This window comes from Hypanus sabinus, chromosome 27 (genome assembly GCF_030144855.1).
Source record: "Hypanus sabinus isolate sHypSab1 chromosome 27, sHypSab1.hap1, whole genome shotgun sequence".
NCBI lineage: Eukaryota > Metazoa > Chordata > Chondrichthyes > Myliobatiformes > Dasyatidae > Hypanus > Hypanus sabinus.
In genome coordinates, this window is record NC_082732.1 from 37,903,514 (window position 1) to 37,930,616 (window position 27,103).

Below are 27,103 nucleotides of genomic sequence, written 5' to 3' on the forward strand. Positions count from 1 at the left end.
ACTAACCCGTACATCGTGTGGATAGTCAGAGGCTTCACCCCAGGGCTGAAATGGCCAGCATGAGAGGGCATAGTTTTAAGGTGCTTGGAAGTAGGTACAGAGGAGATGTCAGAGATAAGTTTTTTTTTTAAAAAAAGCAGAACGTGGTGAGTGCATGGAATGGGCTGCCAGGGGTAGCAGTGGAGGCAGATACAATAGGGTCTTTTAAGAGACTCCTGGATGGCTACATGGAGCTTATCAAAATAGGCTATGGGTAAAGCCTAGGTAGTTCTAAGGTAGGGACATGTTCAGCACAGCTTTGCGGGCCAAAGGGCCTGTATTGTGCTGTATGTACGTTTCTATCTTTAGAATGTGAGAGGAAACTGGAGCACCCAGACGAAACCCACACAGACTTGGGGAGAAACCACATTCTCCTTACAGACAGTGATGGGAAATCAATCCAGATTGCTGGTGCCGTAACAGCATTATGCTAACTGTGCCACATCCAATACAAGATCCAAGAAGCACTCATGCTGTTCCAAGCAATATTTCTCAATTAATCAATAATTTAAAAGTAAATTTATTTTTGTTTCTTCTTATGAAAGATAGTTACTGTCTTAGCCTACATATAAAATAGCAATTCAAATGTTAAACGTATATAAATTAATCTTATAACGGGATAGTAATAATCTACACCTGCTGTGGTAGCAGCAATAAAAATACTATTGGTAGCAGAGGTACTGATGAAGTCCCATGATGCATTAAAATTAGAAGTTGACAAGCAACCAATGTGTTGCTTTTAAAATAAAATTAAATGGTTTCTTCAATGATTAATGTATTTTGATACTTTGCAACAAGTCTTAAGCTGGCTTGACTAAACATAAAGAAAAAGGAAGAATAGTTGCTTTAATTCTTCTTGCAATTTTTTTTTTAAAACACACATAATAATTAGAAACAGTCTTTAACTGAATCACTGATAGAAATTATCTTACTCTCCCCTTCCTACTAGTAGAAGATTACTATGTTGGGATTTACATTTAAATATACAATGTTAAATTAAATTTTAATCCTATGATTAAAGCCCTTTACTTAATGAAAAGCTTGTTCATTCCCAGGAGACTGCAAGATTTTCTTCTGATCCGATTTACTCTTCTCAGGCAGACCCTAAGTCTAGATTGAGAGTGAAATACTTTTGTTCTAATTTTCTTGTTGCTGAGGTTTCTACAGATGTTTAAGGTGAGAGGGAGAATGTTTAAAAGACAAATGCATGGCATTTTTTTTTACAGAAAGTGATAGGCCCAGGTACACAGTGCCAGGGCCGGTGTTGGAAGCAGATATGATAGTGGCAATTAAGAGGCTTTGAGATAGGCACATGAATATGCAAGGAATGGAAGGATATTGATCATGTTTAGGCAAAAGGAATTTGTTTAAGTTGGCATCATGTCAGCACAGACATAATGAGCTGAAGGGCCTGTTCCTGTGTTCTATGGTGCAACAGATATCAGACAGGGTGAGTGGTAAGTACTTTAGGTAATGTGTTCCTCCTTCTGTTACGCCCAAATTATTCTTTTCCAGTTTGGGCAATCATAGGTTGGGTTTTTCCAGCCGTCTAAGAGATGCTACCTTTTTGTTTCAAGGAGACTTCAAGGACATCTTTGGACTTGAGACAGTGCAATGATTCTGAAACACTGTATTCGGCATGTGAACATGGCTTGCACAATGGGAGTCAACTGAGTTGAATACTCTGAATATTGATCTAGCAATAAATATTGGCTTATTTATTCTACCAGTGAATTTGATAGAATATACAGTATAATATGGCTGACACTAGTTCAGTGGTTTGAGTAGCCTGACCAGTTACCATTGCAACACTGGAAATTTTGAGGGAAGAGAAATTGAAAAATAATTGCCATCTGATAAAAAAATGACACCTTTCTGGGAGTTCAGCTGAAACTAATTATTGTTGATAACTTTGCATCTCAGAGCTCCAGGAATTTAGGCTGAACCCTGATGTCAGGTGCTATCTGCCTGAAGTCAGCACATTCTTTGTGGGTTTCCTCCAAGCACTCCCATTTCCTCTCCTATTGCAAAGACATGCTGGTAGGTGAACCAGCTATTGTAAATTACCCCTCACTGTAAAGTAACAGCAAAAAAAATGGGGAGCTGTTGGGCACGTGAGAATAAATTGCAGGGCTACAGGGAAATAAGAGAGGGGGAGTGGGAGTAATGCTCCCTCAGAGAAGGTTTCAGCTAAATGGGTGAATGGCTGCTTTCTGTGACATTTAACACACTATAACAGCAAACCAAGGTTAGAAAAGAATAACAACAAGGTCACGGTGCTAATTGTAGAGAATACCTCTTGTTTATTTTGCTTAATTCTACTGTTCACCAATATCGTGCGCATCTTGGTTAAATACAAATTAATACAGAACGCTATAAACCATATTTCATTAAACCAGCATTACTTACTTTGCAAATCGTTCAAGGTCTTTGGCAAAATTCTCTGAAAAACAGTAAAAGTGAAAACAAGCAACATTAGATCTTGTAGTACAAACTTAAATGTTTCTGTGCTGTATATGCCACACAATACATAACACAGAGATGAGGAGGAATTTCTTTAGCCAGTGGGTGGTGAATCTATAGAATTCATTGCCACTGTCAGCTGTGAAGACCAGGTCATCGGATGTATTTATGGCGGAGATTGATAGGTTCTTGATTAGTTAAGTCTTGAAAGGTTATGGGGAGAAGGCAGGAGAATGGGCTTGAGAGAGAAAAGGATCAGCCATGATCAAATAACAGAGCACTCAATGGGCTGAATAGCCAAATTCTGCTATGTCTTATAGTCCTCTGGTCTTAGTATTAATTATTCTTTATCCCCCAGTCTTTAAAATAATGTCCAGAGGAAGTCCCCAATCACTCTCTGACTGACAAAAGCAAATGCTGAACTATCAATTTTATTCGGAACTGGCCGGTCTCTCCTGTCATCTGTGGCATCGTTTGACACAAGTCGACACGTGCACTAAATTATCAGGCTGCCATTATAAGAAGTTACTGTGTGCATTTGAAAAACTAATTTCTTACAAAAAGGATCTAGTGCTTTCCTGACGTATATGATGAATAAACTCTTCTTAAGTTTCCAGCCAGGTACGGGTGTTGATTATAACCGTTTCGATGACAAAATCTGTCATCTGCTTAATCCCTGAAGATTATAATTGGTTATAACCAACACTTGCACTCGGCTGGAAGTCTGAGAAAAGTTTATTTGTAATTTCTTGCAAGTTCTCTTCCTGCCCAATTTACCACTTACCATTTATCTACCAATGCTAGACCAGTTCCTTTTCAAATTACCAATATTTTAAATATCTCCTTTATGCCAATTGAATGCAATATGCTTCTTAGAGCTTAATATTTTTCACAGATTATCTACCATACATGAGAGGAAACTTCTTCACTCAGAGGGTTGTGAAAGTGTGGAATGAGCTGCCAGCAGAAATGGACAAGGGGGTCGCGTAGGGAGAAAGCAGAAAGGGGGGGGTTGGAAAGTGTGCTTGGTAGTAGGATCCCATTGGAGGTGGCGGAAGTTACAGAGGAATTATATGTTGGACCCGGAGGCTGGTGGGGTGGTAGGTGAGGATAAGGGGAACCCTATCCTGAGTGGGGTGGTGGGAGGATGGGGTGAGAGCAGATGTGTGTGAAATGGGAGAGATAGTTTGAGAGCAGAGTTGCTGGTGGAGGAAAGGAAGCCCCTTTCTTTAAAAAAGGAAGACATCTCCTTCGTCCTGGAATGAAAAGCCTCATCCTGAGAGCAGATGCGGTGGAGATAGAGGAATTGCGAGAAGGGGATGGCATTTTTGCGAGAGACAGGGTGGGAAGAGGAATAGTCCAGGTTGCTGTGAGGCTCCGTAGGCTTATAGAAGACATCAGTAGATAAGCCATCTCCAAAGATGGAGACAGAAAAATCAAGAAAGGGGAGGGAGGTGTTGGAAATGGATCAGGTAAATTTGAGGGCAGGGTGAAAGTTGGAGGCAAAGTTATTGAAGTCAACGAGCTCAAAATGCATGCAGGAGGCAGCAACAATGCAGTCGTTGATGTAGCGAAGGAATAGTGGGGGATACCCGAATAGGCTTTTTCGCAGAGGAATAGACTGTTCCACAAAGCCAACAAAAAGGCAGGGATAGCTGGGACCCATATAGGTGCCCACTGCTACAACTTTGGTTTGGCTGGAAATGGGAGGAGCCAAAGAAGAAATTATTGAGAGTGAGGATTAATTCCGCTAAACAGAGGAGAGTGGTGGTAGAGGGGAACTGGTTAGGTCTGGAATCCAAAAATAAGCGGAGAGCTTTGAGACCTTCCTGGTGGAGGATGGAGGTATATATATATAGGGACTAGACATCCATGGTGAAAATAAGGCAGTGTGGGCCAGGGAACTTAAAATCACTGAAAAAATGCAAAGTGTGAGAAGTGTCACGAACATAGGTGGGAAGGGATTGAACAAGGGGGGGATAAAACAGTGTCAAGGTATGCAGAAACGAATTCGGTGAGGCAGGAGCAAGCTGAGACAATGGGTCTACCTGGACAGGCACGTTTGTGGATCTCAGGTAGGATGTAGAAACGGGTAGTACGGGTTGTGGAAACTATGAGGTTGGTGGCAGTGGATGGGAAATCCCCAGAGCTGATAAGGTTGGTGATGGTGTGGGAGAGAGTGGCCTGGTGCTCCTTAGTGGGAAACAGGATGATTTGGCAAATTAATGTGTGGCTGAAACGATGGTGCAGGAGCAGGGCTTCATGTTCTTGGATCATTGGGATCTCTCCTGGGGGAGGGAGGACCTGTTCAAAAAGTGATAGGTTGCATCAGAAACTGAGGGGGACCAATATTCTCGTGGGCAGGTTTGTTGAAGAACTGTTGGGGAGAGTTTAAACTAATTTGTCAGGGGTGGTAACCAAAGTGAAAGGACTCAGGGTGAACAGTAAAAAAGCAGAGATAGCATGCAGTCAGACTGACGTGAGGGCAGACAGACGAAAGGACATAACTGCAGCTAGCGGGGTAAGTATCAGTGCATTAAGGATGCAGAATCAAAAAGGGTAGAAAATATAATAAAGTGTTACATCTCAATGCACAAAGTATAAGACATAAGATGGATGACCCTGTTGCACTATTACAGATGGTTGTAGTTGGGAGCAGAATGTCCAACATTACACGTTGTATCGAAGGGTTAGGAAGGTAGGCAGAGGGATGCTGTGGCTCTGCTGGTAAAGAATGGCATCTAATCAGTAGGAAGATGTGACAGGATCAGAAGATATTGAATCCTTGTGGGATGAGTTAAGAAACTGCAAGGGTAAAAGGACCCTGATCGCAGTTATATACAGGCCTCTCAACAGTGGCTGGGATGTGGACCTCAACTTACAACAGGAAATAGAAAAGGTGTGTCAAAAGAGCAATGTTATGATAGTCATGGAAGATTTCAACATGCAAGTCAATTGGGAAAATCAGGTTGGTAATGGATCTCAAGAGAGTGAGTTTGTTGAATGCCTACAAGATGGCTTTTTAAAGCAGTCTGTCATTGAGTCTACTTGGGGATCAGCTATACTGGATTGGTTGTTATGAAACAAACCCAAGATGATTAGGGAGCTTAAGGTAAAAGAACCCTTAGGAGCTAGTGATTACAATATGATTGAGTTCAACTGGAAATTTGATAAGGAAAAAGTGAAGTCTGACGTAACAGTATTTCAGTGGAGTAAAGGAAAGTACAGTAGTATGAGAGAGGAGTTGGTTAAAGTAAATTGGAAGGAGATACTGCCAGGGATGACAGCAGAGCAGAAATGGTGAGAGTTTCTAGGGAAAATGAGGAAGTTGCAGGATAGATGTATTCCAAAAGGAAGTACTCAAATGGCAAAATATTACAAATGTGGCTGACAAGAGAAGTCAAAGCTAATGTAAAAGCAAAAGAGAGGGCCTACAACAATGCAAAAATTAGCAGAAGACAGAGGGTTGGGAAGCATTTAAAAACCTACAGAGAGCAACTGAAATAATCATTACGTGGGAAAAGATTAAATATGAAAGCAAGCTAGCAAACAATATCAAAATGGATAGTAAAAGCTTTTACAAGTATGTAAAAAATAAAAGTGACATGAGAGCAGATATGCCAGTAACTTTCAGAAGGCCTTTAAAAAGGCGCCACACATTAAGCTGCTTACCAAGTTAAGAGCCCATGGTATTACAGGAAAGTTACTGACATGGTTAGAGCATTGGCTGATTGGGAGAAGACAGCAAATGGGAATACAATTATCCTTTTCTGATTGGCTGCCAATGCCAAGAGATGTTCCTTTGGGATCAATGTTGGGACCACTTCTTTTTATAGTGTATATCAATGATTTAGATGATGGAATAGATGGCTTTGTTCCCAAGTTTGCAGATGATACAAATATTGGTGGAGGGGCAGGTAGTGTTGAGGACCACTTAGACCATTTGGAGAATGGGCAAGAAAGTGGCAAATGAAATATGTTGATGCAAAATGTATGGTCATGCACTTTGGTAGTAGAAATAAATGTGCAGACTATTTTCTAAATGGGGAGAAAATCCAAAAATATGAGATGCAAAGGTACTTGGGAGTCCTTAAGCAGAATACCCTAAATGTTAACTTGCAGGTAGAATCAGCAATGAGGAAGACAAATGCAATTCATTTCAAGAGGTCTAGAATACAAGAGCAGGAATGTGATGCTGGGGCTTTAGAAGATACTGATGAGGCCTCACCTTTACTGTGAACAGTTTTGGGCTTCTCATCTAAGAAAAGCTGTGCTGGCATTAGAAAGGATTCAGTGGAGGTTCACAAGGATGATTCCAGATATGAAAGAGTTATCATACAAGGAACGTTTGATAGCTTTGAGTCTGTACTCACTGGAATTTAGAAGAATGAGGAGGGTATCTCTTTGAAACTTCGCAAATGTTGAAAGGCCTAGACGGAGTAGACGTTTAAAGGATGTTTCCACATCTACTCTGGAGGAGGTGGGGAAGTCCAGGACAAGAGGACACAGCCTCTAAAACAGACATGCGGAGAAATTTCTTTAGCCACAGGGTAGTGAATTTGTGGAATTTATTACCACAGGTAGCTTTGGAGGCCAGATCGTTGGGTGTATTTAAGGCAGAGCTTGATAGGTTGATTGGACATGGCATCAAAAGTTGCAGGGAGATGGCCGGGGAGTGGGGCTGAGGAGGGGAAAAAAGATCAGCCATGACAGAATGGTGGAGTGGACTCAATGGGCCAAATTGCCTAATTATGTTCCAATGTGTTATGGTTTGTGTTATGTTTATGGTCTTATGGTACTTTGATAATAAATTTTATTTTGAACTTGAACTCAAATATACTCCACCATTCAAAATGCTGGCCTTGACTCCTTTCTGTTGCAGTTTCCCATAACCACCAACTCCTTGACCTGTTAAATATTCATCTATTTCCACCATAAATAGATCTAATGATCTGGTCTCCAGAGCTGGGAATGGCATTTCACAGATTCATAGTGAAAACGTTTCATCACCTTAGGACCTTATATGCTTGAATAAGGTCACCATCCCCACACCTGCCAAATTCCTTTAAATTGTAAAAAAAAACAGACCAAACCTGACTCTTTTTCTAGGACAATCCTTTCACCCCAGGAATTAATCAGGTGAATCTCTCTGATTCCTGTGCATCAATTCTACCTGTCATGTTTTCAAAAAAATTTGAGCAAATCAGCATGTTGACTAGGTTTAATTATACTGAGCATTCCTAAATAACCGGGTTCTTCCTTATTGACTCTAGCATCTCGTCAACAACTGATGTTAAACCAATAGTCCCCACCTTTGTCTTTTTCTGAAAATGGGAGTCACCATAGGCTGCTTTCCAGTCATCTAGCACCCTCTCAGAATTTAGCGAGGTTGAAAAATTACAACCACTGGGTCCTTTGTCTCTGCAGTAAGAAGACTTCTAGCAGGCCACTTGGTCTTGGCTGTTTATCCCCTTTCGACCCATGAACTTCTTTAATTCTTTATACCTTGTAATTGGGATTTTACAAGATCTTCAATGTTATTTGAAATTAGCCTACCTGTAGCCTTTGGAATATATACAGTGTTATCCAGAGTGGACTGATACAAAAAAAACGTATCTGTCATTTTTCTGCAGAGCATTCTCAATGGTTGCATCACCATCTGATATGGAGAGGCCACTGCATAGGATCAGAAAAAGCAGCAGAAAGTTGCAAATTCAGTCTGCTCCATCCTGGGCACTAGCCTCCCCAGTATCAAGGACATCTTCAAAAGGCAATGCTTCAAAAAGGTGGCAACCATCATTAAAGACTCCCATCACCCAGGACACTAAAGACACACACTCAACGTTTTAGGAACAGCTTCTTCCCCTCCGTCATTAGATTTCTGAACAGGCATTGAACCCATATACATGACTTCACTGTTTTTTTTTCCCCCTCATTTTGCACTACCTATTTATTTTAATATATATACACTTTTCCTGCAATTATATATTGGATTGTACTTCTGCTACAAAACAACAGATTTCACAACATATTAATGATATTAAACCTGATTCTGGTTCATTTGTTCATACCCATAAAGAAATGCCAGTAAACTTAATGTTAAAGAAAACACATCACCCATTCTCTGTTTTACTTTTATCTATGATATTGAAACTATGATGTCTTTGAAGATGCATAGGATATAAATACTCTCCCAATACACATTGTCACGTATGTTCAAATATAACACCTTAGTAATAGGTGCAAAGCAAGAAAATGGTTTGTAAACACAAGAGATTCTGTAGATTCTGGAAATCCAGAGCCACACAAACACAAGATGGTGAATGAACTCAGCAGGTCAGGTATCCGTTTGCACATAGGATTCTTACATTCACTTGGGTTGAGTTTAATACCAGGTGGGTTTTTGAAAGTGCACTGAACTGTTTTCTTTCATAATTCCCCAAAATGAATAACAGTTCATAAATCATTGCAAGCTTCTCAGTTAACAGAAAGAAACTGATTTAGCAAAGGAAATAATATTCTGCAACTGAAATTTGAAACTTTCATTATTTGCTTTTCCTCCTTTAAGCAAGTGATACTTTATGAGAGAAAACTTAAGTGGCTCACTTGCTGAGGGCAGAAGTAGATATCAGTGTGAAGCCAAAACATTAAAAAACTCACATGTCCTTGATGCAATTTGAAAAGTTGAAAAATATTTAAAAGTTTAGACTTCAAGTCATGAAGAAAACTGCAATATGGCGAATATTCAAGAACTTATTCTCCTCTTACAGTCCTCATACTATTACCTCTGCAGTTCCACCTGGCAGATATCCTTGATACTATCCTATTTTTCATACTATCCCATCTGAGACATCTTTCAAATAAGGCCATATTTCATATCTACCTTCATGTGATCTAACATTATCAACTCATCCCATTCTCCCACTGCATCCATTTTTTCTAGAATTGCTACATAACTGTTTTATTAATAAGCTTAATTTACAATCTCCTTGACCTCCTACCACCAGGCAGAGAGCACCACAATATAAGAACAAGTACTATTAGGTTGGTTAACAGGCTCTTCCCCTGGCAGTGAGACTTCTGAACACCCTGCTACCACCTAGTACACTTTATTTAAAACAGCATCAATAGCATTATACTGTTGTATATTTAACTACACGATAAACAGTGTCATGCAAAAGTTTGGGCATCCCTGGTCAAAATTTCTGTTACTATGAATAGTTAAGTGAGTAGAAGATGAACTGATCTCCAAAAGTCATAAAGTTAAAGATGAAACATTCTTTTCAACATTTTAAGCAAGATTAATGTATTATTTTCGTTTTGTACAATTTTAGAGTCGAAAAAAGGAAAGGAGCGCCATGCAAAAGTTTGGGCACCCCAAGAGATTTGAGTTCTCAGTTAACTTATACCAAGGTCACAGACCTTAACTAGCTTTTAGGGCTATGGCTTGTTCACAGTCATCGTTAGAAAAGACCAGGTGATGCAAATTTCAAAGCTTGATAAGTACCCTGACTCCTCAAACTTTGTCCCAACAATCAGCAGCCATGGGCTCCTCTAAGCAGCTCCCTAGCACTCTGAAAATTAAAATAAATGATGCCCACAAAGCAGGAGAAGGCTATAAGATAGCAAAGATAGCCGTTTCCTCAGTTCATAATGTAATTAAGAAATAGCAGCTGACAGGAACAGTGGAAGTCAAGTTGAGGTCTGGAAGACCAAGAAAACTTTCCCAGAGAACTGCTCATATGATTGCTAGAAAGGCAAATCAAAACCCCCGTTTGACTGCAAAAGACCTTCAGGAAGATTTAGCAGACTCTGGAGTGGTGGTGCACTGTTCTACTGTGCAGTGACACTTGCACAAATATGACCTTCATGGAAGAGTCATCAGAAGAAAACCTTTCCTGCATCCTCACCACAAAATTCAGCATCAGAAGTTTGCAAAGGAACATCTAAACAAGCTTGATGCATTTTGGAAACAAGTCCTGTGGACTGATGAAGTTAAAATAGAACTTTTTGGCCACAATGAGCAAAGGTGTGTTTGGAGAAAAAAGGGTGCAGAATTTGATGAAAAGAACACCTCTCCAACTGTTAAGCATGGGGGTGGATCGATCATGCTTTGGGCTTGTGGTGCAGCCAGTGGCACAGGGAACATTTCACTGGTAGAGGGAAGAATGAATTCAATTAAATACCAGCAAATTCTGGAAGCAAACATCACACAGTCTGTAAAAAAGCTGAAGATGAAAAGAAAATGGCTTCCACAACAAGATAATGATCCTAAACACACCTCAAAATCCACAATGGACTACCTCAAGAGGCACAAGCTGAAGGTTTTGCCATGGCCCTCACTGTCCTCCCAACTAAACATCATCAAAAATCTGAGGATAGACCTCAAAAGAGGCCCAAGAATTTCACAGAACTAGAAGCCTTTTGCAAGGAAGAAAGGGCGAAAATCCTCCAAACAAGAATTGAAAGACTCTTAGCTGGCTACAGAAAATGTTTACAAACTGTGATACTTGCTAAAGGGGGTGTTACTAAGAACAGAACATGAAGGGTGCCCAAACTTTTGCTTCAGACCCTTTTCCTTTTTTTGTTATTTTGAAACTGTAAAAGATAGAAATATAAAAGTAATCTTGCTTAAAATATTAAAGAAATGTATCATCTTTAACTTTATGCCTTATGGAAATCAGTTCGTCTTTTACTCTCTTAGCTATTCACAGTAACACGCTTAGTTATTCACAGCAATAGAAATTTTGACCGGGGTGCCCAAACTTTTGCCTAACACTGTATATACACACTTTATGTCAACTTGTACATCTACAGAATATTATCCCTTAATATCATTTTATATGCTGTTTATGATGTTGTATAATATGTACTGTGATTTGTACCTTGGGCCCAGAGGATCACTGTTTCATTTAGCTGTATACAAGTATGAATGAATAATAATGAACTTGAATTTGAAAAGCACCATAGAACTTACTGATATAAGGGACACTATCAGGATGTTAACCCAAAATCTATCAAATTAAATCCAAGGCCAACAAAGAAAAAGATATGATCTCATTACTGAAATATAAGATTTTATCACTTCCTGAAATGCTATGAGTGGTCAGCTTGCAAACTTCACTTTCTGTAAAATAATTTTTTTGGTGTTACTGAATTGATTAAACAGCTTCCAATGTAGAAATTCTTATAGCTGTGATTAATCTTTGAAACAGAAATGACTACAAAAATGTAAATGTGAAATTATAGCTTTGTTTAGCTTGTATGAGTAAATTTAACCTTACAAATCAGGAGTTTACAGAAATGAAATACCTGCTGTTCCTTTTCTAAGAAAAATGTAGAATTTGAAAGAGGCACTGAAACTTGGAACAAGTTACGAAGATCGTCCAGATAAAGAAAACATACTGTTAACTAACAAATTGACACGCTAAGATCTGTTTAATAGGAAATAAAGCATTAATTAATAACCAAGAAGGAAACTGATGAAACTAATGCTGATACAGAATTTTTTTCACAGAAGTATCTAAATAAAATCAAGCAACCCAAATATAAATGGAGAAATTACTTAAATAAGAGTTTAAAAGGTTTTATGGAAAAAATAAAAAGTGTTTATAGAAGGGGGAAAGGATTAAACTTTGTTTATATATATATAGATATATAAAAAATAGAGGAACTAAACAAGAACTGGAAGCAACACAGACAAAATGCTGGAGGAACTCATCAAGTCAGACAGCTTCTATGGAGGCAAATAACCAGTTGACGTTTCAGATCGTGACACTTCATCAGGCAGAAACTGCCCTTAAACTTAATTAAAATTTCAGATCAGAGTCTCGATATTTGTTCTGTTCAAAAGTGTTCTGCCTGAAATGTTAACTCTGTTTCTTTTTCCTTAGATGAGCTTTACAAGATGATCAGCATATCCTGTACTTGTTTTAGACCAAGTATCAGCCCTCCAAAAGGACCACAACCTTGTAGTTTGGAGGCTTGTGTGCCTCAATAACCTGGAGAGATACGCTGGCCTTATGTTTTGGCTCTTGGTAAGGTCACCCATGCCAAACAGGTCAAAGTGTAGAGGCCAGACTAAGAGTGGGCCAATGGTCCACCAGGTTCAGCTCAGAGCTAACAACCCTGACTGGTCAAACAAAACCATCCCAGTAACAGCAATGAGGAATCTTTCTGAATCTGTGTGTGACAATACTCCTGATTCTCCACTCAAGAATTACATGGCTGACAGTACAGGTAGTTCCCAAGTTACAAACATCTGACTTACGGACAACTCGTACTTACGAACCAAGGAAGGAGAACAGCATCCGCCATTTTAAGTCGTTGCTGTTGACACTGTGTTGAGTGTTTAAGTTTGTATTTGGCTTAAAGTTTTCTTAGTAAGATTCACCCTGACCCCCCCCCCCACCCCCCCGTTCTGGTCGGCTGGTGGCGCAGTCAGATCAGCATCGGGCTGGAGAACGGAGGTTCCTGAGTTCGATTTAGTGTCAGACTGCTCCCGTGCCATGTAACTATATAACCATATAACAGTCACAGCACAGAAACCGGCCATCTCGGCCCTCCTAGTCCGTGCCGAACTCTTAATCTCACCTAGTCCCACCTCCCCGCACAGCCCATAACCCTCCAAAAAAAATCACAGTGTATATTATCTGCTTTTTCTGCATTTAAGGATAATATACACTCTGATATTTTTTTGGATGGTGAATATATCACATTCAATAACCGACATATATTAAAATGTGAGTAACAATTTTTAATAAATCCTGTCTGATCATGTGATATAATAGATGGTAAAATATTTTCAATTCTTCGAGCTAAGATTTTGAATAAAATTTTTGCATCAACATTTAATAAAGAAATCAGTCTGTATGAAGAACATTCAGCTGGATTTTTATTTTTTTTAAGAATAAGAGAAATAAAAGCTTCATAAAAAAAGATTGAGGGAGTTTACCTGATTTAAAGGACTCTGATAAAACAGAGGATAAATAAGGTGTAAGTAATGTAGTGGAAGTTTTATAAAACTCCCCAGGAAAGCCATCAGGTCCTGGGGTCTTACCAGAATGTAAAGCACGTATAGCCTCAGCCACTTCTTCACTGGAAATAGGCTGATCTAACTGTGTTAGACTATCAGCAGACAATGTAGGAATGTTGATATTACTGAAAAAAGCATTCATATAGGTATCATCTGAAGAAGAGTCAGACTGATACAACTTAACGTAAAAGTCTTTAAATATGTTGTTAATTTCAGAATGGTCAGATATCTTAGTTCCATTATCTTTAAAAATTTCTGTGATTTGACGATTAACTGTAAAAGATTTTAAGCGATTGGCTAATAAACTACCAGTTCTATCCCCGTGAATGTAAAATTGAGTTTTATCTCTCAACAGCTGTCGTTCAATTGGGTAAGTCAGCAGAAGATTATACTTGGATTGGATTTCAATATGCTTATTATGTATACTTGGATCTGGAGATAGGGCATACTTTCCATCAAGATCTTTTAATATTGCTGCTAGGTCAGACCTTTCTTTGTCAGCTTTTTTCTTTATATAGGTAGAGTGAGATAATTTCTCCACGAATATATGCTTTAAAAGTATCCCAGAGTATATTACCAGCAGTATCTCCTTTAAAATTTTCTTTGAATAAAATTAATATGGTTTTCCAAAAACTTTAGAAAATTTTTATCAGATATCAACGATAAGTTAAAACGCCAACTTCTATTTGGTACAGAGTAAATAAGTAGTCTTAAAGCCAGAAGTACAGGTGCATGATCAGACAAAGCAAACTCCTTATAATCTCAGGATCGTACCAGTGGAAGCAAGTTTCTATCTATAGAAAAATAATCAATCCGAGAGTACATATGATGAACCTGAGAGAAATATGAATATTCCTTTTCTTGGGGGTGTAAAAAACACCACACGTCAAGAATACCACATTGAAATAAAAAATTTAAAAAGTAGGACTGATTTATTAGTGACAGGGGTTTTACTTGAAGAGCGGTCTAATATAGGGTCAAGCCAAGAATTAAAATCTCCAACCATCACTAAAGAATACCAATTCAAATCAGGCAGAAAAGAGAAAAGACGTTTAAAGAACAAGGAGTCATCTGTATTTGGAGCGTATACATTCACAAATACGATTAGTTTATTCTCAAGACTACCCGAAACAATAACAAAGCGCCCATCAGAAATTACATTATGTTGAATAAAGGATACATTCTGATCAAACAGGATAGAGATGCCTCTCGATCTAGATTGAGAGGGTGAGTGAAAATGTATACCCTCCCATCCTTTGAAACAATGTGAAATATCCTCTTTACAAATATAGGTTTCTTGGAGAAAGATTAAACCAGTTTTAAGTTTCTGGATATAAGAGAAAATCTTAATTTGTTTAACAGGGTTATTTAGACCTTTCACATTAAAACTGAGTATATTAATAAAAGAATCCATCAAGTATCCTTTAGTAATGTATAAAAGGTAATTACAGACATGTAGATAGTGAATAAATAACACAGTAAAAACATCCAATCAGCTTTCTGAAAGAACCAATTTCCCCCCTCCCTCCCCCCAAAGAGAGAAATCAGCCAAGGGAGGCTGAAGACTAAATCTAACGTTCCCAACCCAAAACTCTGGTGGCTCCAGAAAATATATATGTATAGCTGTGCTGAATAAACTATTGTAAATATATATCACAAAATATATAAAACAAAATATCAAAGTAAATAAGTTCGCTATTTACGAAAAAAAAAACACCATGGGAAAATAAAAATATTAGTCTCGGTAAAAAGGAAAGACAGATAAGGAAAATCAATAAGTAAAACAACATATACTCGCGAGTGCAAAAAAAGGAGTAAAGAAACAAATAGAAGATAATTATAAAGGGAAGCGGTTTAGATAGCTTTCTACATGACTAATTTAAGACATTCAAGGGAGAATGGCTGGCTATGTAAAGCGCTACAGCCTCAAGAACATAAAGATCACAGGAGAATCAGCATCAGCTAATGCCGAAGCTGCAGCAGCATTCCCAGAGGAGCTCAAGAAACTCAAAGAAGAGAAAGACTACCTTCCAGAGCAAGTCTTCAATTGTGATGAAACGGGCTTGTTCTGGAAGAAGATGCCCAATCATACCTACATCCATAAGAGTGCCCAGCAGGCCCTGGGGTTCAAGGCCTGGAAAGATCGCCTTACTCTGGTGCTTTGTGGCAACGCAGCCAGTCACATGATCAAGCCAAGACTCGTCTACTGAGCAAACAACCCCCAGGCCCTTAAGAACAAAAACAAAAATTGCCTACCCGTGAAGAAATTCACAATTGTAGATGCAATTGTACTTATTGCAGAGGCTGTAGATGCCGTAAAGCCCGAGACAGTCAATGCATGTTGGAACCCATTATGGAGTGAGACAGTCAATGATTTCAATATTGATGCAGAGGTCAGGGATATCCTGAAAGTTGCAAGGGAAGTTGGAGGGGAAGTTCTTCTCTGACATGATGGATGACGATGTCGAGGAACACATAGAAGAACATAGAGAAACCCTTACCAATGAGGAACTCAAAGATCTGCTGAAAGCCTCTACAGAACATCATGATGATGAAGATTTAGAGGAGGCACAGCCATCAATTTGGACAGTTGAAAAATTTACAGCAGTTTTTCACCAGGCACAAGTGTTAAAGGATATGATCCTCGACTATGATCCTTCGGTGGAACAAAGCCTCCATGTCACTCGAGGGATAACAACATGCCTGCAACCACTGCAAGATTTGTTGAATGATGCAAAGAAAAAGAGACAGCTTCCTATAACAATGTTTCTAACTAAAGCATCTGCAATTCTGAAGTCTCGTCATTCAACACTTGAAGATCCTCAGCCCTCAACCTCCAGTTCCTGACTTCAGTATTATTGATCCTCCTCCAAAGCGTCCTTATTCCATAAATAAGACAGTGTAACAACTACTGTACAGGTATTACAAGTTTTACTCGTTGTTTGATTATTGTTCGCCTCGTGTCTTGTTCATTCGCTGCTTGTGTTGTGAGCAGGAGGAACACGCAGTCTTTTTTTCTTGTCAATAAGACAGTGCAACTGTAAGTAACAACTACTTACATTGCACTTCCATTGTATTAGGTGTTATATGTAATCTAGAGATGATTTAAATTATATGGGAGGATGTGCGTAGGTTATATGCAAATATTACACCACTTTATATAACAGACTTGAGCGTCCGTGAATTTTAGCATCCGCGGGGGATCCCGGAACCAATCCCTCGTGGATAAGAAGGGCCAGCTGTACTTCCTACAGAGCTTCACAGGTTAGATTATGTTTTAGCTGGTGGGGGTAGAGAGTGGATTCAGGGCTCACAGCCTCAAATTAAGTTGAAACCATGGATTGAGATAACAGAAATCTCTTCAACGAAAGGGCACTTAAACTTAGAAATTTTCTAAGAGGACTGTGGGGTCCACAGTAATTGAGTACAAACTGGACAGAAATTTATATTTTTGGATATTAAGTAAAAAAAATCTTCAGGTTTAAGATGGCACTACTGAAGACATGCAACAGCTTACTGGTAGTTTGAAAGCAAAGAAATTTGATTAAAAACATCACCTACACTTTTTTTGAAGGTGATAACTGTGGTAATCTATTACCGCATACAATGAAGAAGTGAGCGAAGGCAAAGCAAACTTGAGAGATGTGCGCTGCAAAATTGACGTTTATGGAGTTGGAGCTGTGCTGGTTAATGTGAATGATTCGGAGAGGAGAAAACAAGGCAGAGGAATTCCGATGCCCGTCCAACCAGCTCAGGTGTGATGGTAGATCACTAAGTGCCGAACCGATTTGGAAATGTTGAGAAATGCTTCTTTGGCAAGCGAAACCTAGGTCCAAAGTGAATTGCTGGGCCTGGAGTGATTCGCCACTGCAGAGTCCAGATCCTAATGTGAAGCACAATCCACTGTTTGGATAATTTAAATGCTGTCCCAGATAGACTGGAAAGGCAGGGTGTCGAGTCGGGCGAGGTTGGATCGCACTGGGTGCCAAGCCGATTTGGAGAGGTCAAGAATCGCTTCCTCGGCATGGTGAAAAAGACCCAGAGAGATTTGCTATAGCAGAACCTGTGTCCCAATGCGGGGTACGATCTGTTTCTCAGATAATTCAAGTGGCAGCACAGATAGACTAGGGGCTCCTCTCTCTGCAATGCTAAGGCCTTGAGACTGCCCCCAGCTGCTGTGCTTTATGTCTGTAAACCTAGCGGCAATTTGCCCCACTAATATGACGAACTGAATACCAAGGCTTTGGGCTGCTCCAGGGATTTGGATCTAAGGACTCAGTCTGGTTTGGAGTGCTGTTGTTTGCTTCTATTGTTTGCATAATTTGTTTTTTTCCATTTCCCTGTGCACAGAAAGGGTTTTTATTGGTCTTTATATATTTTTTTAATGGTTTCCAATGGTTTTCTTGCTTTGCAGCTGACAGTTAGCAAACAACTTCCAGTAATGCCACCCACCCCTCACCTTATCTTCTTGCCTGTCCATCTCCTCCCTCTGGTTCTCCTCCCCCTTGCTCCCTTCCATGGCCTGTCCTCTCCTATCAGACTCCCCTTTCTCCATCCCTGTACCTCTTTCACCAATCAACTTCTCAGCTCTTTATTTCATCCCTCTCTCTCCCAGTTTCACCTATCACCTTGTGACTTATGTGTTGCATCATAACTATATGTGCTGTGTGTGAATATACAAACTGTATTGTGCACCTTGGCCCAAGAGGAGTAATACTTCATTGAGTTGTATGCATGTGTATGGTCAAATGAGAATAAACTTGAACTGTTTATTCCCATCCATAGATGCTGCCTGACTTGCTGAGTTGCTCAACATTTTGTGTGCGCTGCACTGGATTCTGCATTGCTCTGGATTATCCATTTTGACGGAAAAGAAAGGAACATTATCTGATGATGAGGCAACACAGCGGGATCTCAGCATCCTGGTAAGAACCATAATGCAGGAACTGTAAGTAATTAGGAAATTAACAGAATATTATCACTTGCAGAATCTCGTGTTAATCTATTCCATGAGCTAGTTTGGTAAATGTTCTCTGAACTGCTTCCATCTTATTAACGTAGAGACATAGGACACTGCAAATGTTGGAAAATTGAGATGTGGTCTTACCAATGCTCTGGAAAGCTGAGGCATTAACTTGGTTTCGTTCAGTTTTGATTCTCTGAGCAATAAATGATAATACTCTGTTAGTCTCCTAATTACTTATGGTTCCTGCATGCTGGTGTTTGCAAATCATGTACCAAGACAGCCAGATCTCGCTGTATCGTCTCATCATCATCTAGTTCTATCATTAAGCAGACCTTTGCCGACTCACGTAAACTACGTCCCACTGTGATTTCGTTATACCCTTCTCAACTTATGTCACTACTACACTTGTGTCTTCATCTAGATTAGCAACTATGCTTTTGATGTCTTCATAATCAATACTGTCTGATGTCATTTCCAGTCATCATCATTATGTGCTGTGTCGTATGATGTGGGCAATTGTGGTCATCATTATGTGCTGTGTCGTATGATGTGGGCAATTATGGTCATCATTATGTGCTGTGTCATATGATGTGGGCAATTATGGTCATCATTATGTGCTGTGTCGTATGATGTGGACCATTATGGTCATCAATATGTGCTGTGTCATATGATGTGGGCAATTGTGGTCATCATTATGTGCTGTGTCATATGATGTGGGCAATCGTGGTCATTATGTGCTGTGTCATATGACGTGGGCAATCGTGGTCATCATTATGTGCTGTGTCATATGATGTGGGCAATTATGGTCATCATTATGTGCTGTGTCGTATGATGTGGACCATTATGGTCATCAATATGTGCTGTGTCATATGATGTGGGCAATTGTGGTCATCATTATGTGCTGTGTCATATGATGTGGGCAATCGTGGTCATTATGTGCTGTGTCATATGACGTGGGCAATCGTGGTCATCATTATGTGCTGTGTCATATGATGTGGGCAATTATGGTCTCATGACCATGATTGTTCTTGGCAATTTTTTCTACAGAACTGGTTTGCCGTTGTCTTCTCCTGAGCAGTGTCTTTACAAGACAGGTGACCCCAGCCATTATCAATACTCTACAGAGATCATCTGCCTGGCATCTATGCACCGGCTGCTCATACGACCATCCACCACCTGCTCCCATGGCTTTACCTGGCTCTGATCAGGGGCTAAGCAGGTGATACACCTTGCTCAAGAGTGACCTGTAGACTAGCGAAGGGAAGGAGTACCTTACTCCTCCTTTGGTAGAGATGCATCTCCACCCTGCCACCCACATTTCCAGTACACAAGTGTAAAGGAGAATTTAGTAATTGTTACTGTGAATTTGATACAGTTCTAAAAAAAACATAATAAGGTAAAGAACACAATGAATATAAACACATAGCTTATATACATAGTATGTTCATAAAGTGATGCTAAGCATGAAAGCATCTGTACATAAGATACATTTTTATTAATGTACCTTATAAATCAATCTTTTATGTAAATTGTGAAGAGTTGCAAATTGCAACTATTTGTACTAAGCCACAGAGCAATTGTTAAAAATTCTCCAAATGTTGCTACTGAATATTCTTAGATGCCCTGATTTGGTACAATTGTGGGTTTTATCAGCAGTTTATATTAACCATTGAGAATTAAACTTTATAATCACTTCAAATGCCAGCTTACTTCCAAATTACTTTTTGAACTAAATTCTAACCACCACAGTGGGATCTAAACTCACATTTTAGGTTACACATTTATTGTAGGAGTGCATGGAGACACTTGCAGGCTGCCCTCAGCACATCCTTAGGTTGTGTTTGTTGTTAACATGAACAATGCATTTCACCATATGTTCTGATGTACACGTGATAAATAAACTTCAATCTTGAATTAGCAGTAATCCTACTTGACATAGTTATTCCAGTAAAATCTTCAATTCACCAAGAAATAAGTGGGGGAGGGAGGGGAAAGGGATTGACGATAATGTTTTGTGAGCAGGCATAGCCTTAATGGACAAAATGATCTCTTTCCATGTCAGAAGAAATTATGAGAAAAACACATTACAAAAGTGCTGATGGAATGAATTTACAGAGTTCTTTAACACATAATTAGGTGGCAAAGTGATTGTTATCTGTTTTGCCATAGCATCATTTCCCCACAAAGACCTTCGATTAAAATCTCTCCAGCTTACCAACTATAAATGTGCCTCTTTAGCATGGCTGGACACATATAACATCACTAAAACAGATTTTAAAAATATGATTTCTTTGTCTCAAAAAAATTAACAATGTTTAAATCAGATACCGCTGCATGCAGCACAGATGTGAAATGAATATCTAGACATCATACATTTTTTCTTAAATGAAATAGACTGCAATTTAAGAGCAAGAAAACATCTGAATTTTAGAAATTAGCAGATAATACCAAATATCCGTGTACAACTAAAAGAAGATTGAGTTCAAAATAAAACCACAAACATTCTTTGTGATAGTCGAAGCATTTTTCAGGCAATTGTTTATTTAAAAACTGACATCACAGTGCCGCAACCCTCTCAGTAAAAAGGGAATATCATTCAGTCGCTTGCACCATAGTCATTGTTCACTGGTCTTAGCTAAACGGAGACTTCAAAAAGGAAGGCGTGTTGTTAGAGCAGAGGACGGGGGTGGGGGGGGGGGTTCAGAGAGTGAGGGGTGAGAGGGGGAGTGAGGAGATGAATCCTAAGCTTTCCTTCCCTGAAGAACATTAGTGACCCCGACAGGATTTTTTTTTAATAGCTTGCTAGTTTTCTAATCAACATTCCAGATACCAGTAGATGCAAGATTTAAATTCTCCTGTTGCCATGGTGAGATTCAAACATGTCTCTGGATCAACTGCCTAGTCCTCCTGCATGTCTGATCAATAATTTAACTATGGAACCTATAATTAAGACATGAACCTTGCATAAAAGTCCAAATTCAGTGAAGCTGACCAAGAAGTAACCAGACTGTTGATAAACACCACTCCATCAATAACATTCTTTAGGAATGGAAAGTGATCAAGTCCATTTGTGGCTCAGGGGTTTCCAATATGGGGAGAAAAGGTTGGGGACCCCTGCTCTAGATCCACGATATGCCATTAAACAGACAGCAGTACCCACTTTTTGTAACTGAGGAGGTTATAATGTTGACAATAAAATAAATGAGGCCTGGGAAATCTTCAGAATTCAGCAAAAGAAAACACTTTAAGCCTTGTTAAAGAAAAATAAAGTAAAATACTGGAGTACTCTGACAAGAAACAAAGTATTAAAGCTTCTAAAGATGAGTAAAGAAAAACATTCGATAATGCAAATCTAAATCTTTTTCAGATTTTAGACTGAAGAAATTATGTTCAGAAATAAGGAAATGGCAGAAAAATTAAACATAATTTCAGTCCATCTTCAAAAAAGATCCCAAAAACTTTCTGGAACCAGATTTAGAGTAAATAACAAGTTCAAAGAAATTAGCACAAATAGAGAATTATTCATATCAAATTTTCTACGGGAATCAGTTTTAGTATCAGACATATGTTGTAAAATTTGTTGTTCTGTGGCAGCAATAGTGTAATACATACAATAACTATAAATCATATATATTTAAAGAGTAAATTGAATAAACAGTGCAAATAAAAGAGCAAAAAAAAGTGAGGTAATGTCCATTGTCCATTCAGAAATCTGTTAGTGGAGGAGTAAAAGCCTAAAATTCTGAGTTTGTTTTCAGGCTCTTGTACCTCTCCCTGATGGTAGCAACCATTCTTCTGATTCAAGGTTACAATTTACTAAAGTCACAGAATGAACTCGTTTCTTGCAGTTAAGTACACCCATTTCACCTTCTTTAGTTTCCAGGTCAAAGTACAAAATGTTTTTTAATCTCAAATGAATCATAACACAAAGCACAAAGATAGAGAGAATTGAAATAGAAAAAACATTTGTCAAAAGAGCAAACCTTGTCTTTAACTGAACATTCTAAAGGGTACATACCACACTGTCTGAAAGTTGTTTCAGATATGGCAGCAATTGTTTGTTTACTGAACTCTACTTGTTTATTCTCCCCAATCTCTTCGCAAAGACATCCAACAGTATAGTGAACAGCAGCTCGTAGTCTCTATAAAAGAGAAATTCCTTTTTAAATACAGGATGATTTGTAAAGAAGGTGTGCAGCATGCTTGGTTACAAAAGTCAGGAAGTCATATTGCAGTTGTGTAAAAGACATCTGGAGTATTGTGTGCAGTTCTGGTCACTATGTTACAGAAAGGATGCAGAAAGCTTTGAAAAGGGTGCTGCAGAAGAGGTTCATCTGGATGTTGCCTCAATTGGAGAGTATTAGCTACTGGGAAAGGTTGGATAAATTTGTATTTCTTTTTCTGGAGTGTCACGAATTTGAGGGGAGATGTGATATAAGTTTATAAAGTTACAAAAAGCATAGATAAGATGGCGAGATGAGCGGTCACCTACCTTTTTAAGCCCAAGATCCCCTACCTTGGCCTCAGTGGAAGGCGAGATCAACCCCAGATCGATTAGTTACACGCATACGCACCAGGGCAGAAAAGAACAGAAGTAAAATCTCGCAACCCAGAAGTAAAAATAATGTATAAACACCAGGGATACCCACCCTTTTCTTGCAACGTGGACCGGTTTAATATTGACAATATTCTAGTGGACCAGCCGACGGGGGTGGGGGGGGGGGGGTGTTAAATACGATGGGAATACAGCGATACTTGAAGTGGGTTCCTTATGTCCAGTCTATTCCGTAATTTAGTTTTCGCGGCACTCAGCACTTAGCTTCTGTCCCACTTGCTCACGTTTTTTCCCCTGGAAAAACTCAACGGGTTTGTCTTTAAGTGCAGGGTGCTTGGACTCAGGGTGCCGAAGCAGTTTTGAGGGCTTCATTGCCTCATTAGACAGTCTCCCGGGCCCGAACTCCAGCCTCCAGCCCATCCGCCACCAGACTCCTTGGCCAGTGCGGCTGGTCGTGGGTGGTGTGAGAGGACAAGGTCAGGGCAGGAGGGGCCAGCCCGCCCCCCCCCACCCCCCCCCGTAGGATCTAACGGCCAACAAAAGATTGCTTCAGTAGATGGCAGCGAGGTAGCTGCTCTGCTACTTACAAAACACTGAGCCTGAATTAGGTCGTCTGCGAATATTTTAGCACTGGGTTCCCCACGAACATTCGGTGTGCTGAACAGGTTTAGTGACGGCGCCCATCTGTCCGCGCTCCAGGCCAGCAGCAACGGCACTTTCCGTCGGCCATGCGAGGCAGCCAGTGATCCCCAGCGTGAGGGTATCACTACGTTCAGGCGACTAATGACCTCGCGAGTATTCAAGTTCAACAGTGGGCATGACAGGGAATGAGGAAAGGTGTAGCTGACTCATATCGTTTCCTCACGGCCCAGTAGTCGGGGACCACTGAAGGCATGTGCACTGGGCAGAAAGAATGGAACTAAACCCCTGCAACCCGGAAACAATTTCTCAACAGTATTTGTGCATTTATTTTTCATTTTTTTCGGGATCTACTGAGAAAGTCTCAAAGATTGCGATTGACGGGTTGGCGACCACTAGACAGAGACTTACTCCCCAGGGTGGAAATGTCAAATACTAGAGGGCTTAGCTTTAAGGTGAAATGTAGAAAGTTTAAAGGAAATATGCAAGGAAAGTTTCTCTTTTACACACAGTGGCAGTTGACTGGACACATTGCCGTGGATGCAGGGTGGGTAGAAGCAGTGCGGCATGTGGTTAAGTGGTTAACCAAGTGGTTAAGGCATCAGTCTAGTGATCTGAAGGTCACTAGTTCAAGCCTCAGCTGAGGCAGCGTGTTGTGTCCTTGAGCAAGGCACTTAACCACACATTGTTCTGCAACAACACCGGTGCCATGGGTCCTAATGCCGTCCCCTTGGACAACATTGGTGGCGTGTGAGGGGAAGCATATGCCGGTCTTCCATACAACCTTGCCCAGGTCTCAGTCATCATCGAAAATAGATAGACAGCCAAAGAAGAGAAGAAGCAGATGATATGGTCAAAATCAAAATCAAATTTATTATCAAAAATAGGTATATGTTAACATACACTATCTTGAGTTAGATTTTCTTGCAGACATTTACAGAAAAATCAAGAAATAGAATTTATGAAAAATGATAAAGACTGACAAGCAACCAATGTTGAAAAGACGATAAATTGTACAAATAAAAAATTTCTGAGAATTTGAGTTGCAGATAGAGTCACTTAAGAGGCTTTCAAATACCCACATGCATGTATAGGGAATTGGGAAATATAGATAATGTGCAGGAAGATATGATTAGCTAAGTTTGGCATCATATCAGCACAGACACAGGAGCTGTCTCTCTGCTGTACTGTTCTTTATTCTATTAAGCTGTAGCAGATTGCAGATCCTATAGTAAGCCCAAAGTACCTCTTAGGATTATTTGAAGAGTCTTTAACAGAAGTATTTATCAGCTATACAACTCTCAACCTTAAGCTACTGGACAATGAAGATGAAAAATCTTCAATGCAAATAAAGAATCAAATTTTATAATAAATTGAATATTACATTTAGATAAGTTGTATTTCTTCTTGCAATGAAATGAGGGTGAGACCTTGCACGACAGAACAATATAGAACAATATTTTCTACAGTATGCAAGATCTATCAGGCAAGATATAACAGCCTTACATGTGCCACCAGGCTCAGGGGCAACTTCTATCTTGCTGTTATAAGACAATAGAACAAACAATGTGTATGCTAAAATTGACTCTTAACCTTACAATCTACCTCATCATGGCCTTGTACCTTATCTGCCTGTAGCGCACTTTCTCTGTAACTGTAAATCTATAATCTGCATTCTGTAATTGTTTTCCCTGGAATTACCTCAGTACATTGATAGGACAAAATGCTCTGCACAGATTTTTCACCGTAATTTTAAGGTTTTTCACCGTACTTCGGTGGACATGACAATGATAAACCAATCTCCTAACGGGTGCACAAACATATTGAATAAGAATTTCCAAAGTTCCAGCTGCAATTTTTTAAAACACAGAACAGTGCAGTTCTACAGAATTACTTAAATAAAGCAATTTGACACATGAATATATAGAGAATGAACAATGAACCATGTGCAGGCAGAAGAGATTAGTTTAATTGGGGATTAATGGCAGCTCCAATCAACATCTTGCACTGAATATTCTATTCCCCTGTGCTTTTTTTAATGTTCTAATAGGAATTTGGTTTAAAAAAAACCGAAAGAAGTCGTAGGATGAGGATTGCTATCATGATGATCGGTTGAATGACGACTGACTGAATTTGGACATTTAAGCTTGTCCCTGAGTTGCAGAAGGTAAGGACAGGGGACAGGAACTCAGAGGGCCGATCAGCATCTGTGAGGGGATAGGGAACTGTCAATGATTTGGGTCGAAACCCTGCATCAATTCCTCTCCCTCTATAGGTGCTGCTCGACCCGCTGAGTTTCTCCGGCGTTATTTGTTGCTGCATGAGCTGGGGGGGGTCGCCTGCTTTCTATTCCCCTTGTTTAGTGCAGCTCCTGGTGTTATTGCAAACTTTTACCGGAATGGCCGAGATTGCAAATGAGTTGTTCGAGCTGTTTACTTCGCTAGCAGCTCTTATCGCGCTCAGACATCGCTTTGCCGGATGCGCGACCGCCGCACAGAACAGTGGGGGAAAGGAGAAGAGGTGAACTGAGTCAGCGACTACCTGAGAATACGCGGTACGTTGCTCGGTGCCGACCTCCGCCATAACGCGCGGCCTTGCCGTTTGATCTTTCCCGCCGGCTGAGTCGGACGGTGTCGCCGAGCGGACAATCGGAGCGCGTTAGCCGCTCACTACCGCCGAAGCCAGCCTACCGACAAACCCTCAGCACTGCAGCCTCGGAGAGGAGTCACTTAAGGTTTATTCTGCGTTCGTATCATATTCAAATGGTTTTTAAGTATTATCCTTCCTTAAACCGGGGATTGTAAACTCAGCCAACTCCATCATGGGCACTACCCTCGAGTCCCCACCATCAAAAAGTGATCCCTCAAGAAGACAGCTTCCATCATTAAGGACCCCCACCACTCAGCCCATGCCCTCTTTTTATTGCTACCAACAGGGAAGAGGTACAGGAGCCTTTAGACACACACTCAACGTTTTAGGAATAACTTCTTCCCCTCTGTCATCAGATTTCTGAACAAACAGTGAACCCATGGACACTACCTCGCTATTTTTGCTCTCATTTTGCACCACTTATTTAGTTTCAATGTTTTATTATGATTTATAGTATATTTTATATAATACACTGTATTCCTGCTGAAAAATTACAAATTTTGCAACATATGTCAGAGCTAAACTGCATTCTGAAAAATTAAAATTAAAATATACGAGGGGCGATCGATAAGTTCGTGGCCTATGGTAGAAACAGTCAATTTTAGAAAACCTAGCATGTTTATTTTTCACCCTCCCCTAGTGTTGCCACCATGTCCTCGTGGACCTCCTCGGGTGATAAGCCCTTGAGACCAAGGTAGCAGATGACTGATGTTGTCCATTTTTTTCAGACGGTGCTTACTTGCAATTTTCAATTATC

The 27,103-nt window shown here is 39.8% G+C and overlaps 1 protein-coding gene across 1 annotated transcript in view; it reads right to left on the reverse strand.

Moving 5' to 3' along the window:
• Positions 1-26,372, reverse strand: part of cenps (centromere protein S) — a 45,846-nt gene extending 19,474 nt beyond the window's left edge. Inside the window, exons 1-3 of the mRNA XM_059952264.1 lie at positions 26,239-26,372; positions 22,522-22,645; positions 2,449-2,482 (exon numbers count right to left, since the gene is read on the reverse strand). Coding sequence (XP_059808247.1) covers positions 2,449-2,482; positions 22,522-22,645; positions 26,239-26,280 — 200 coding nt within the window. The 5' untranslated portion in view covers positions 26,281-26,372. The remainder of the gene's footprint in view (positions 1-2,448; positions 2,483-22,521; positions 22,646-26,238) is intronic.
• Positions 26,373-27,103: the final 731 nt, after the last annotated feature.